General features: G+C 41.0%; 1 protein-coding gene across 1 annotated transcript; it reads left to right on the top strand.

Moving 5' to 3' along the window:
* The first annotated feature begins 1,881 nt into the window (after positions 1 to 1,881).
* Positions 1,882 to 12,745, top strand: LOC124862425 (jupiter microtubule associated homolog 1-like). Its single transcript, XM_047356323.1, has 5 exons — positions 1,882 to 2,068; positions 4,188 to 4,330; positions 7,543 to 7,691; positions 8,991 to 9,021; positions 12,184 to 12,745. Exons 1-5 carry the CDS (start codon positions 2,013 to 2,015, stop codon positions 12,327 to 12,329), a joined length of 525 nt encoding a protein of 174 aa, XP_047212279.1. The 5' UTR covers positions 1,882 to 2,012; the 3' UTR covers positions 12,330 to 12,745.
* The last annotated feature ends 338 nt before the right edge of the window (positions 12,746 to 13,083 follow it).

Raw genomic sequence — 13,083 nt, 5'->3', positions numbered from 1 at the left:
GGTTTACTTATTTGAATTAGTTTTGATCCAGTGCCATCAAGCACTAGATCACTTGTTCAAGTGAGAAAAATCTTTGCTTCATCAGAAGCAAATACACAGTTCTTACTGCAGCCATCTTTAAATTGTATTTACAAGGCAGCCATATTGGATTTTGAAGTTAAAGTTTGACTTTCCTACTAAGAATCCTGACTTAAAGGGACATTACTGGTAATGTTTCCAAGTTTGAACCTTCAACTTCTGAATAAAAAGGGAATGAATATTACCTCTGTTTTTATTTTTGTTGCTTTTTATAACAAACCGGAACAGTCCAATTGCACAACGTTTAAAAATCTATGTTAATATATTGGTACTTTTATCCCACATACTTATTTACTGCAGTGATACTTGTTTTAACAGAAACTGGGAAACTCTGGATTATTTAAAACATTGATTTCAAAGCTTTTATTAAAATTTTGTCAGTAAATACATTTTTGTCGGGATCCACCGTACTGATTGAGATTTTTAAACAGCTGTACAGCAGTACTTTCATTTTTCATTAAAACGTTTTGTCACAACAAAAGAAAACCAAACAAAAAAATTATCAATTGGCACTGTAAGATGGGTTGTGCAGTTATGAGTTAATTTTAAACAAAAGTTGAGATTTCAGGGTTTGAAGTTGGAAAGTTCACAAAATGGTGAAATTCAGTGGAGGAATTTGGAGATTTCCTACCAACTATGGTTTTAAAACCCAGCATGGCTGCCTTGCATAGAAACCTTAGTGTCAGTAAAAACAGGTTTATTTGCACTTCTATTTTGACACACACAGGTCCATCCTATCTCATTTAGCTATATCAAGTTGTTACAGTGTTTTAAAGTTACAATCTGCAGATAAACTTAACTATTTTTAGCTTCCATTGTTAATACTAGTTATTTTATGCTCAGAGGGTTGCAAAATTCTGGAAATTTTCAAAGTTGGAGACTCCATGGAAATTAATAGGGATTAACAGCATTTTATAGGATTAAACAGATGCCTGCAGTTAAAAATATCGAAGGTTGGTCATAAGAGATATGTAAAAGAAGTTAGAGAAAATTATTGATTTTAGATCAACCCTTAACTAAAACAGTTTCATGCAAACACATTTGAATGAATCTATTCTGCAGTGACATCCACGTAGTACACTGCTTACTGCAGGGGTATTTGGGCCACACCCCCTATATGCACTGTTCATTCCTCCATGACATGCACAGATGACTTCCAGAACCTGGGAATATTCAGGCCACCGTTTTGGAGCCCTGACTACTGAATCAACATATTGGACACTCCATTGGACTGCATAAAGTGAAGCACGTATTGAGGATATTTCTGGGTTAAAAGTATCTGATGCATGGCCTTAATGTTTGACTTGCAAATCTTACATGTGTCTGCCTATGACAACACAAAACGTTACATTCATGTTTGCAGCTTAAAGGTGTATTGTATTCCAGAAATTTGCAGGAAATTGTCCACCCCTTTGCAGCAATATTTCTGACTGATGTTAATCATCTACACATTCCACAGACTTGGAACTGGAACATGGTTTGGTTATTGGGTTTGATGCCATTGCCAGATCCCAGTTCTGAGTTAACGGGCCTCCTTTTTTCTGAGTTTTCGAAATTTTACTTTAAAATGTTTTTGTTTTTGTTTTTTTTCCTGCTGTTTATGCCGTGGATATAGAATATGGCCTCAGGGATGTGGACTGCCTGGTCACTACCGCTTGCCACCAACCAAAGGCTTAACCGCTGCTCTTCTTGACCAATAGGAATGAGGGTCTCGTTTTCATATCCAATCAGATTGCGCGATTTGGCTGGTAGGCAGGATCTGAACGGCTGGCACCGCAGAAGCAGCGGATCTCCTCTTCGTATGTTTTTTCAGTCTCGGGTGGAGTCTTCATCCCGTCGCTTCTCTGCGGACAGCGAGGAGGATTTCTTTTTTTTTTTTCAATAGTTTGACTGCTGCTTGTTAACCGCCAAGACATTGAACTAGCTCCTCGAAGATGACGACGACCACCACGTTTCAAGGGTTAGACCCCGGTTCTAAAAGCAGTTCCAGGTAAATAAAAAAAAAAGAAAAAAAAAAAAAAAAGGGGCAGTTGAATATCTTCCATGGAGGAACAAAAGGAGTGGGATGCGGGGAGAAGCCGTTCGGCTAGCAGACGCTTCGTTTAAAGGCAGTCCGCTAATGGTGGTGGTGAAAGATATAACTGGATTGAGCTAAACTGTCACATAGGCTTGCTAATTGAGTTAATCTTACTGGGTCGTAGAAGCACCATAAGTTTAGTTAGCCTGTGTAGGCTTTGGGTATGAGAGCTGGACTAAAAAAAGGAGGGGGGAAACTGCGTTTTCTATCTGTTTTTTTTTTTTGTCGTTTCGAGTAGTAAAACCATTTCTAAAGGGTTAAAATCAGCGTTTGTTTTCGTATTTACAGTTAAAATTCTTCCCTAATACCTAAACGTGTTACTAATTAAAACTGAGTTGTGTTTTTGCCATCAGCGTTTTGTCGCTTTCTTATAGAGTATATTTTGATCGCTACCGTCGCAGCATGTGACTGACCTGACTTTTTGTCTGTACATATCTTTGTCTTTGTGATCTGGGTGAAGTAAGTAAAGTAAATCAGCTATGGTAAATACCTTTTTCTACATTTTTCTTTTTTTGACTGTCTGCTTTTTGAAAAAAAAAAAAAAAAAGTTGATGTCTTAAAGAGAAGAAACACCTCATCCTTAAAGCATGCAGTCATTCCTTTCCTGTAAGTGATGCATATCGTTTGGATGCATTCCTCCCCCTTTGCAGTAAAAACAGAGTAGCTACCTTTTGTATTACTTCTCTATGACTCCTGGGTTTATAGATTTATCTTACTTTTCTTCTAGATTTTTGGGGAGTAAGCTTGTCGGCTGTGAGATTGGAAGCTGCTTTTGGGTGATGCAGGGGCTTGGGTGGGGGCTAACTAAGCTGGTAAATCTTATCTCTTTGCTTTTTGGTCTCTAAAGACCCTTTTTACAATCCGCTGGTCCTTTCTGTTGCTGTGTGTCCGAAAAAGATCCACAGGGCAGTCAGTTTAACAGAGAAGGGAACAAATCTTTGTAGGCCATCAAAGACCCTCCTACCTCTGCCTTATCAGGCATACCATCTTTGGCTGTGGAGCTCCTGCATCTGCTCTCAAAATTGCCCTCTTGTCTACCCACACAGTTCATTATTTTTATTGATATTATTTGCAGTTTGATTCTAGGGTGGGGTCAGCTGCCATGCTGCTAAAAGCTTTCCCCCACTCATCACAATCCATGTGGAAACCATGAGCTCATCCTTTTCTGGCCAGGAGGTAAAGTCTGGTTTAGGCATTATTGTCACTGTGTGAGGGACACAAAAAAAAAAAAAAAAAACAGTGAGGAGCGCTGTGCAGACATGGCTCTAGATGATTTCCTTTGTATGGTTCGTGGTTCGAGGAGGTGAGGTGTTTGTTGGTCATCTGCCTGCCTGGCCTTTTGGACAGCTGCTCTGTGTCAGCTGGTGGCTTCAGGGACTCTAAGGAGAGCAGTTTGCTGACAAAAAAGAGGGAGGGGTCCGACATAGGCTGTGCTCACAGTTTGGTATTTGTCGTCCGCCCCAACTGCCTTCTGCGCAGTGAACTTTAAAGGCTTCTCTGCAGTTTTTTTTTTTTTTTTGTCTCTGAAAAGTGACCTTTACAGTTCTTCATGTATTGAATTCACAGATGACCTATATTCTCTCAAACTTAGACTTACACCTCAGTTCTTGGCTTTTGCTTCAATAGAAGCACAACATTTGAGTCAGTCAGTTGTTAAATGATTCCAGAAATGGACACCAACCTATTGTGTATCTCAGCAGAGGGATCTCTGCTAAGATGAGGCTGCAGCTAGCTTGCTAAGTCTGCGATTAAAGGCAAGCGGAGTCAGCTGCAGGGCAGAGATTGTGACTGACTGTCTGAGAGGCTGACAGCCGCGGCTTAGACTTGCGGGTTGCTCTGTGTGTTTGGTATGCGAAGGGGTTAGGGTTGGGGGGGGGGGGGGGGGGGGGTTGAGCGTTCACATATCTTCTGGGGATGCTCGTGTTTTATTTGTTTATTGATCCATTGATTTTTTTGCGCAGCTGCTTTTTGTTTCGACATCTCGAAGCCTTCCGTTGGACTATTTGTACAGTCTTTGTTTTTAATTCCTTAGGGTACTACGACCGCCCGGTGGGGAGTCCAACTTCTCCCTTGGCACAGATGAAAACGCAACCCCCCAGCGCAAGAACAAGATGGCCTCTAGCATCTTCGCAGAACCCGATGACCCCCATGCTCATCGAAGGAACAACCCACCAAGTAAGTTAATTTACCATTGATCTTGATAGTTTTGCATGCAACATAACGGAAGCTGCAGGAGCTTTACATTTACAGGATAACTGGGGCTATCTTCAGATGAGGCTTGCAAAAGCACACCGAACTAGTACAAACCTTCATTAAGCCAGATGTACTATATATTTAATCCCTCTAAATTGATCTTAAGCACAGTGCGTTGCAAAAGTATTCATACCCCTTGAAATTAAAATGTCACATTTACAGAGTTTGCAAACATCAATTGAACGTAGGTCTAGACATTTAACATTAAAACACTGATTCATTTTATTATGGATAGTTGTCCTGCCCGACGGTGAATCTCAAGTCGTTTGTTGCCTTGAATGGGTTTACTTACCCCGTGTATAGCTCCATCCATCTTCCCTCAACTCTAACCTGCTTTCCTGTACCTGCTGAAGAAAAGCATCCCCACAGCATGATGTTCCCACCACCATGTTTCATTTTAGTGATGGTGTGTTCAGGGTGATGTGTAGTTAGTTTTCCACCTCACATAGCATGAAAAAGTTCAGTTTTGGTCTCTCTGACCAGAGCACCTTCTTTCACGTTTGCTGTGTCCCCTTCATGACTTGTGGCAAACTTGAAACATGTTTTCCAATGGCTTGTTTTTAACAGTCTCTTTCCTCTTGCCGCACTTCCATAAAAACAACGTTTGTGTAACGTAGGATTAATGGTTCACTTGTTAATTGATTCTTTCACCTGAGCTATGGATCTCTGCAGCTCCTCCAGAGTGACCACACTCCTCGTGGCGTTTTTTTCTAAATATATGCTCTCCTGGCCTGGCCTGTTAGTTTAGGTAGACTGCCATATCTAGGTTGGGCTGCAGTTATCCCAGTGTCTGATGATGGATTGAACAGTGCTTTGTGAGATGTCCAAAGCTTTGCTTTATAACCTAACCCTGTTTTAAACTTCTCTACAACTTTCTCCCTTTTCCCTCTCCTTGTTTTTTGGGAATGCCGTTTGTTTTCTAATGTTCTCTAACAAACCTTGAAGGGCTTCAGGAAACAGATGGATTTATACTGAGATTGTCTTTTGTGTTTATCCCTGAAGTTCCACTAACACATTAAAGTTTGTCTGAAGTATGACAACAAGTACAAGGGTTCAAAAGGTATGAATAGTTTTGCTAGGCACTGTAAGGTACAGACTGGAGGCATATTTTGCTCATCAGTGGGAGTTTCCCACGTACGGGTGGCCAAAAACCCTGGAGTGCATGCACCAGGGTAATATGAACCTAGGCTTTGTTAAGCAAAGGCCTGCAGTGGAAGGACCGGAAAACTGTATCACTTGGTGAAAGGCATGGCCTTGCACATGGCGAAGGGAAGTGAATGCAGCAGAGGATAATAAGGCAGCGAAGGGCGCTGAGAGCGTTCAAGGTCACTGCAAACTTTCAGCCACGGAGGCTTAAATGTGATCTGACGTTTATGCCTTCCAGAGTGGTTGGACAGAAAGCCTGGAAAGTTTCAGTCATTATTCACTGCTTAGCATCCACTGGTTTCCCTGCTTTTTGCCAGATAATAACAGTTTAAGAAATAGGACATTTTAGGCTCAGCAAAAGTGAAATTCACAGAATTTTCTTGGAACAACAAAGAATTTGACCTAAAATTGGTCCTTTAGCCTTAGACAGCTTGCAGCTGATTACAGTGAAGCCTTTTCCTGCCTGCATTGTTTCGTTTGGGACTGTGTCAAGTTTGGAAGGACCTCTCAGACTTGGCCCACTTTAGTGCACACAACTAGAAGAAGAGGAGGAGGAGGAGGATGGTAATTTATCCAGGAGTTATGGTTGCTCCTCTCACGGTTTACAAGCACTGTCCTTAGCCTGCAAGGCTTCTGTGTGAACGTTCGTTTATCTGGCGTGCAGCGCTGCATAGATTCCTTGAGGAATGGTCAAATGTGCGTTTTATATGGCCTGGATATGTCTCTGCCATCTGGGGCCATGAAACTGCCAGTCAGGAAGAAGCTGCAGAAGCGTTCCAGCCTCTTGAACAACAAAACAAATCCAGTTTCTTTTTTTTTCTTTTTTTAATAGTCCACAAGAAACGGTTTACTAATTAAGTGCTTATCCCAGCACTCAAGTCTTTATAGTTGGTAATTATTTTTCCATAGTCTTGACTTGAATGATGATAAAGGAAAGAAGGAAGAGGAAGTCATTTAATGAGTTGCCAAGGTTTGAATGTACAATTTTATTTTCCCCTGAAACCTAAGCAAGTATTCATGTCCAACGTGCATTTTTGGCACGTTAATGTTCAGGATGTTGGCGTTTTATAAGCCTAGAGCTGGTTGGTATGTTCAAGAGCCCTCAGCTTCTGCCCACACGATGAGCACTCTCTAATAAGAGAGGAAGCAAAGACTAGCGGCAACCGCACAATTGTTTTTCCTGTCTCACTGCCTTCATGCATTTATGCCATGGACCCATGGGATCTATAAAGTTAAGTAGGATGCTCTGTTTTGTATGATCCATCAATCTCTTCCGTTTAATCCTCTCATGTTTCATATTTGTTGTTCAATGGGCAGTAAACAGATCAGGTTCAGAAATACTGAGTTATGAGCAAGCCCTTGTTGGGTTATATTCTCTTTGTGCTGATTCACTTAACTCCATTAACAACAATGGCCTGTCCTCTGGCTCCTCAGGAGCCGATGTTTCCCCTCATCACAAAGACAGCTTGTCACCTCCCAGGCCCTCTGGATGATAGTGGTTGCCTTATGTGGCCTCGGACAGCACAGCCTGTCTTTCTACAGTGGGCCAACACAGGGTTTTAACGCTGTTTCTGCTGAAGGAAATGATGCAGGCAGTACACGGGCTTATGTAGGTCTTGGCACTTGGGTTGTCTGCCTGGATGCCTTCCACTACGTTTCTGGGTCTGTTGCAGCAGATTTCAAGCAGATTTGGTGATGTTTCCTGTTGGTTTATAGCGATTTTTAGCGTGAGGTATTTCAGTCAGAGGCTCTTGTAAAGCTGATGTTTTTGTCAAAGTTAAGTTGATGAGTCTTACTGTGGACATGCAGCCTGGTGAGCTGGAGATATTGAGGACTGGTTTGGCTTTGTTGCTAATTGGATTAGTCCTCATATGGTATGACTCTGCTGCTTTGAAGCTGTATTCATGTTTCCTGTCTGGCTTAACCATAATGTTAATCTAGACATTGCCCACAGAGTTCTTACGTGTATTTTTCTTTCAAACATCCAGCTGGGGCACCTACAGGAACCCTGTGCGGAGAGCCCTCAGCCCCTCTGAGGAGGGTCCAGCAGCCTCTCCTCTTCCCCAAGAACCCCCAACCGGAGCTGACCACCATCCACAACTCTGGAGCCGCCATGGTCTGGAACCAGAGACGAGAGGTACAGTGATTAGACTCTGTTTCCAAAACAGAGCAAGAGCCTATTTGGGCACACGGATAAAGTGTATTTCAGTGGAAAGTTTAGTGGGAATGGGTGGCTTAATTCATCCTTTTGAATCCAGTCCTCTCTTTCAGATAAATATGCACTGACATTTGTAATCCCAGTGGAGGTTTGGTTTTTCACACCAAGTCCTTGCTGTCAGACATGGAAAGTATTTCGTAACAGAGCAGTCTCAGTGAAGACATATCTGACCATGCTAAGAAAAGAAAGATAACAGCGTAACAAAATGTAGAAAGCCTCGCAAAAGTTTTAATATTGAATTTTTCACAATTGTTTGTGTTATTTCTTTAAAAAAGGACACTAATCAATGTAAATGCGCCAGATTTAACCATAGAGGATCATTTTCTTCTGCAGTCTAGGGGATGTTGATGGTAGAGGAGAAGAATGACCATTAAATCGTAATATTTAAAATTTTTAAATTGTATTCAGGCCTCCTGAGTCGGTACTTAGCAAGACTACCGTTAATTGGAATTACAGCTGCAAATATTTTGGAGTACATCTATACCAATTTTGCTCCTTCCTCTTTTAAAAAACCTGTGGTCTCTTCTAACCAGACCACCTTCTTTCACATGTTTGCTCTGACCCCTGCATGGTTTGTGGCAGTATTTAAATGGAAATGAATGTAGCCAGATTTCAGGAGTGCATGGTTACTGGTTGTTTTGTGGACTGATTCTCTCATCAGCTCTGAGTGTTTTATAACCTTACCCTGCTTTGAACATCTGCAGAACTTTCACCTTGACCTGTCTGCTGTGTTCCTTGGTCTCCATGGTGCTTGCTCTTTGTTTAATATTGTCCTCTAACAAACCTCCGAGGTGGATTTAGATTAAATTAAACTGGACTCTAAAAGTGGACTCTATTTACTAACTTCTTAAGGAGTTGGTTGCACTAGATTCTATTTTGGGGTAACGTGGTAAACACAAATCCATGCCACAGTTTTCAGATTACTTGTAAAAAATGTTGAAAACCATGTGTTCTTTTTCTTCTGCTTCATAGTTATGCATCATGTTGTGTTGGTCTATAAAATAAACTCCTAGTTAAATAATGTCTTCCCTGTCTCTCCACTCCACATCCTGTCTGCCTACTTAAACAAAAATAAATAAAAAATAAAGGCCACTAGTGTGTTTTAAAAAAAAACACCACCATCGATTCTAGTTATTTTTTAAATCAGTGCATTTTAGAACATTTCCTCCTACGTTGGCTGACCAGTCTGATACTATTGTCCTTATTTTTACATTTTAGGGCGAGAACGGCCAGGAACAAGCAAACGACGGTAAGCATCCAGAGTTCCTCAGCTGTTGTGCAAAAAGGCCTTAAGTGTCTGTCACAGGATGGCTGTGGCTAAACAGCAGGGCATGACTTGGATTACTCAGTGAAAAGCTTCATGGTGTCTGAAAACAGACCAGGTAATTCTACCCTTCCTGCCACTTCAACATCAGATTGTGGCGAGCTGGCTCGTCTCTGCTAGAAGTCATACTTGCCCCCCCCCCCTAAAATAAAAACCCCACAGGATTCAACTTTTCTCTTTCTGAGTCAACAACACATGATCTCTTTGATGTGGTTTGTTCCTGTCATGATGGAGTGGAGATCTGGAGTCAAGCAGCTGTTCTTTCATGGCAGGCTTCACTTAGTATGAAAAGCTTTTTATTAATCACCAGGTGCATGCTTGGAGCATTGGGGATGGCTCCTCCGATAATAAAAGGGGTCTGCAGCCCAGTTGAAATGAAAATATGGAAACTAAAGCTACCTTTGTTGCACTGCTTTTTATGTGAAGTATTTTCTCCTGGTTTATGTTGCCAATGAATTTCTAAACACTTCAGTTTATAAACACTCTCCAAGTGCTATTTTGTTCTTGTGAATGATTGCTAGCAGGAAGCAATGTGTCAGCGTAGAAAAGATAGACAGTTTTTGAAAAGACAGGGAAGCCAGGTCAACTATCTGAACATCTTGCGTCTATATTCACCAAGCAATGTGGTCCTGCTGTCTGTGGCAGAGGGTCACAGCTGCTTCTACAGCCCTTCCCCTGTCAAGCTTCGAGTCTGTTCTGCTTTTAAAGAGGAGAAAAGTGACAAGCGGTGTTCACAAGGGCATAAGCTGTTGTTGAATTCTCATGGTATAAAAACACACATTTAACAGTAATATCTCAAATATGTAAAACAGGAGTTAATCGCTTCTATTTTAAGCAAGAAAGTAACAATTATTCCTAATGCTAAATAATGGAATGTATTAGGCACAAAATGTTTACTGTTTTCTACACAGATTTAAGCAAGTAATTTAAGCCATTAATTAGTAAATTTTGTAATAGTTGAAGTAAAAAAGTAGCGTTACTTTGACCTGTTTGATGGGTGCCACTCTTTTAGTTTCTTAACCACAGCACTCTTTTTCAAGAGTGGGACCAGCTGAGTTTTTTTTTTTTTTTTTCTGTTTAGTAAGCAAGGGAATTGTAGCCTATGGTAGCTTTCTTTTTGCTAGCTATTCGGCAGAGCTCAGCAACAGGTTAGAGAGGGGCAACTCTGGTCACCATGGCGATTTCTCTGCCATCTCGTTAAAAAATATCTTTAAATAGGTTGATGTAGCGGTTTTAAAGCGTAGTTTCTTTACACATTGTTATACAGCTGCAACTTAATTAAAATGTTATCAGAGTTACTTTATTTTAGGAATAACTTTATAGATTTATTACACGCAAGGATATATTTTAAGCTTTTTCTTCAAATAAAGCCCAAATGTAGTTTCTGAGGACCAGTGAAAAAGGATTTTTAGGACAGAAATGTCAGCTAACTGAAAAGTATGTCCATGTACTTCACAGTATCTGTACTTGGTACATGGTCAGGGCTCCTTTTGCATGAATATCTGCCTGAATATCTGTCATCCTCTTGACAATTACACGGTTCCCTTTACGGTTTAGGTCAGGTGACTTTGCTGGCCAATCAAGCAAAGTGATTTTATAGTCATTTAAGCAGGTATTGGTACGTTAGGCAGTGTGGACAGGTGCAAAGTCCTGCTGAATGAAATCATCATCTCTCTAAAGTTTGTCAGCAGAGGGAAGCATGAAGCTCAACAATTTTCTGGTACACGGCTGCGCTGGACTTGATAAAACACAGTGGACCAACACCAGCAGATGACGTGGCTTCCTCTCCAAATCATCAGTGACTGTGAAATCTTCACTCTTGGCCTCAAGCAACTTGGATTCTGTGCCTTTCCACTGTACCTCCAGAGTCTGGGTTGACCTGAAATTTCAAATGAAATTCAAAATTTACTTGCACCTGAAATTAGGACTTTTTCCACTGAGCTACGATTCAGCCTTTTTTTTTCATTTCCTCAGATAAGTGGCTTCTGATGTTCTATCTGGTTCAGGTTCTGGAAACGTCTTTGAGGTGATGGGTTGAAGCTCTGACTCCAGCTGCAGTTTACTCCTCCAACCTTTTGAATAATGCTTTGCTTCACAATCTTGTCAATGATATGAATTTGCTGTTGCTTGTACACCTTTTTAGGGCATATTTTTTCTTTCCACTGAACTTTCCATTAGTATGCTTGGATACAGTCTCTGATCTTCCAACTAGTTTAGAAGTGACCTTATACTGGCTTGTTAGTCCACACGGTAATCTTTCCCAGGATCTTATAGACAATAGCATTGGGTTACTGTATTAAAATCCTTTGAAATTATTTTATTTAATCTTCAAAATTTCTAAGAAATTTACTTTAGGCTTTTTATTACCTGTTAGCCATAACTATCCAAATTAAAAGAAATAAATGGTTGGAATATAGCACTGAAGCACCTTATAAGAACCAAGGAATCTAAATAAATTTACCTTTTTTTTTTTTTTTATAAAATCGCTGCAATCCATTAAGTTTTTGATATAATTTAAGACGTACCTGTACTTTAACACCATGTTCAGATAAAAATGAATAAAAGTCCTCCACATGGTTTCGGTGTACACTTATGCAAAGCTGCTCACACACAGACGTTCTTGTTCATGCTTATTTTTTGGGTCAGCTCTGCTGTCGACCGACCAGCTCTCCCACAGTGGCACACTCTAACCTAACAGGCAGCTGAAAGAAAATAAGTTTGATCCTGGTAAATAATTAAACACATTGTTTGCTGTTCTACTGCAAATCTCTTTCTGTTGCTTCTTGTAACCGCCTTTTAATTTTTGGACATTTAGAGTGTACTAAGGACCATGAATTAGCCCTAAAGGTCAGGCTCTGATTAGTTGGTATTGACCTGCTCAGATCAGAAAACCTTTGCAAAGCCAGAATGTCCTTCTGCCATTATAAGACAGTGGTGGTAGACCGGCTGTGGTTTTGTCTAAATGTCTGGAGCATAGCTTCAGCTGCTGATCTAAATTATATCTGCTGTAATCCAATTAGTCTGTAGTCAGATTCACTAAAATTTAAGACACTGTGGTTTTGTTTATTGTCATTGCTGCATCTGTAGAAAGTCCTGAAGACATGGAGGGGGAGCAGGAGGAGCCAGAGCAGAAGGAGACATCACAGTCCCCTGCCCCGTCGGGAGGTGCCAACGCTGCCGCAGGTGGCCGAAGAAACCCTCCCGGTGGCAAATCCAGCCTCATCCTGGGTTGAGCCAGCTCCTTTTCTTTTTGTTTTCTTTTTTCATTCAATCACTTTTTTTATTTTTTGAAGATAAAAACACCCCCACCACTCTCTTCCTCCTCATCAACATGTCACTGTCCTCTCTCCTCCTCCTTCCCATGCCGTCAAGTCCACGGACTCTCATATCCTCTCACTCCACCCTCAAACCTTTTGTTTGATCCTTTTTTCTATTGAAAGAAGAAAACTGTTGACAAAAGCACTTTATGTATCTCCTACACCCTTTCCATTTCAGCCCATCCTGTAGTGCATCGCGCCTGCTGGGAAAGGCATGACATTTTAGCTTGTCCCTCATTTCTTCCCCGGTGTAAATGGTAAAACAAAAAAACATAATAAAAAAGAGGTGATGTGTGGATTTCTAAATACAATAAAGATTCATATGAAATTGCTGTTGCTGGTTTTGTCTTCCTTCGTACTTAGAAGAAACCTTTATCAGAGTTTACTGATAAATGCTGCTAAAGAGCTGGTCTAGACATACTGTTTGCATGGCGACTGTTAATTCTCTCCTCCGCAGTTTCCGTCTGCATAAATGTCCAGGAGCAAAGAGCCGAGTAATATTAATGTTTGCTGAGATTAAGCCTTGTGGCGGCAGCTGTGGAGAATGAAGACAGGCTCCAGACTGGAAATCTGCCCAGCTTGAAGTAACAAGGATCTTTGCTGCCAGGACTTGTACCGAAGAAGACCAAAGAAAATGTTTTTCATGACGTCATGAGCTGGATATTTGGCT

The sequence above is a fragment of the Girardinichthys multiradiatus genome, chromosome X (genome assembly GCF_021462225.1).
Source record: "Girardinichthys multiradiatus isolate DD_20200921_A chromosome X, DD_fGirMul_XY1, whole genome shotgun sequence".
NCBI lineage: Eukaryota > Metazoa > Chordata > Actinopteri > Cyprinodontiformes > Goodeidae > Girardinichthys > Girardinichthys multiradiatus.
The sequence above is the reverse complement of the archived record's forward strand: the minus strand, read 5'-3'. Positions and strand labels throughout refer to the sequence as shown.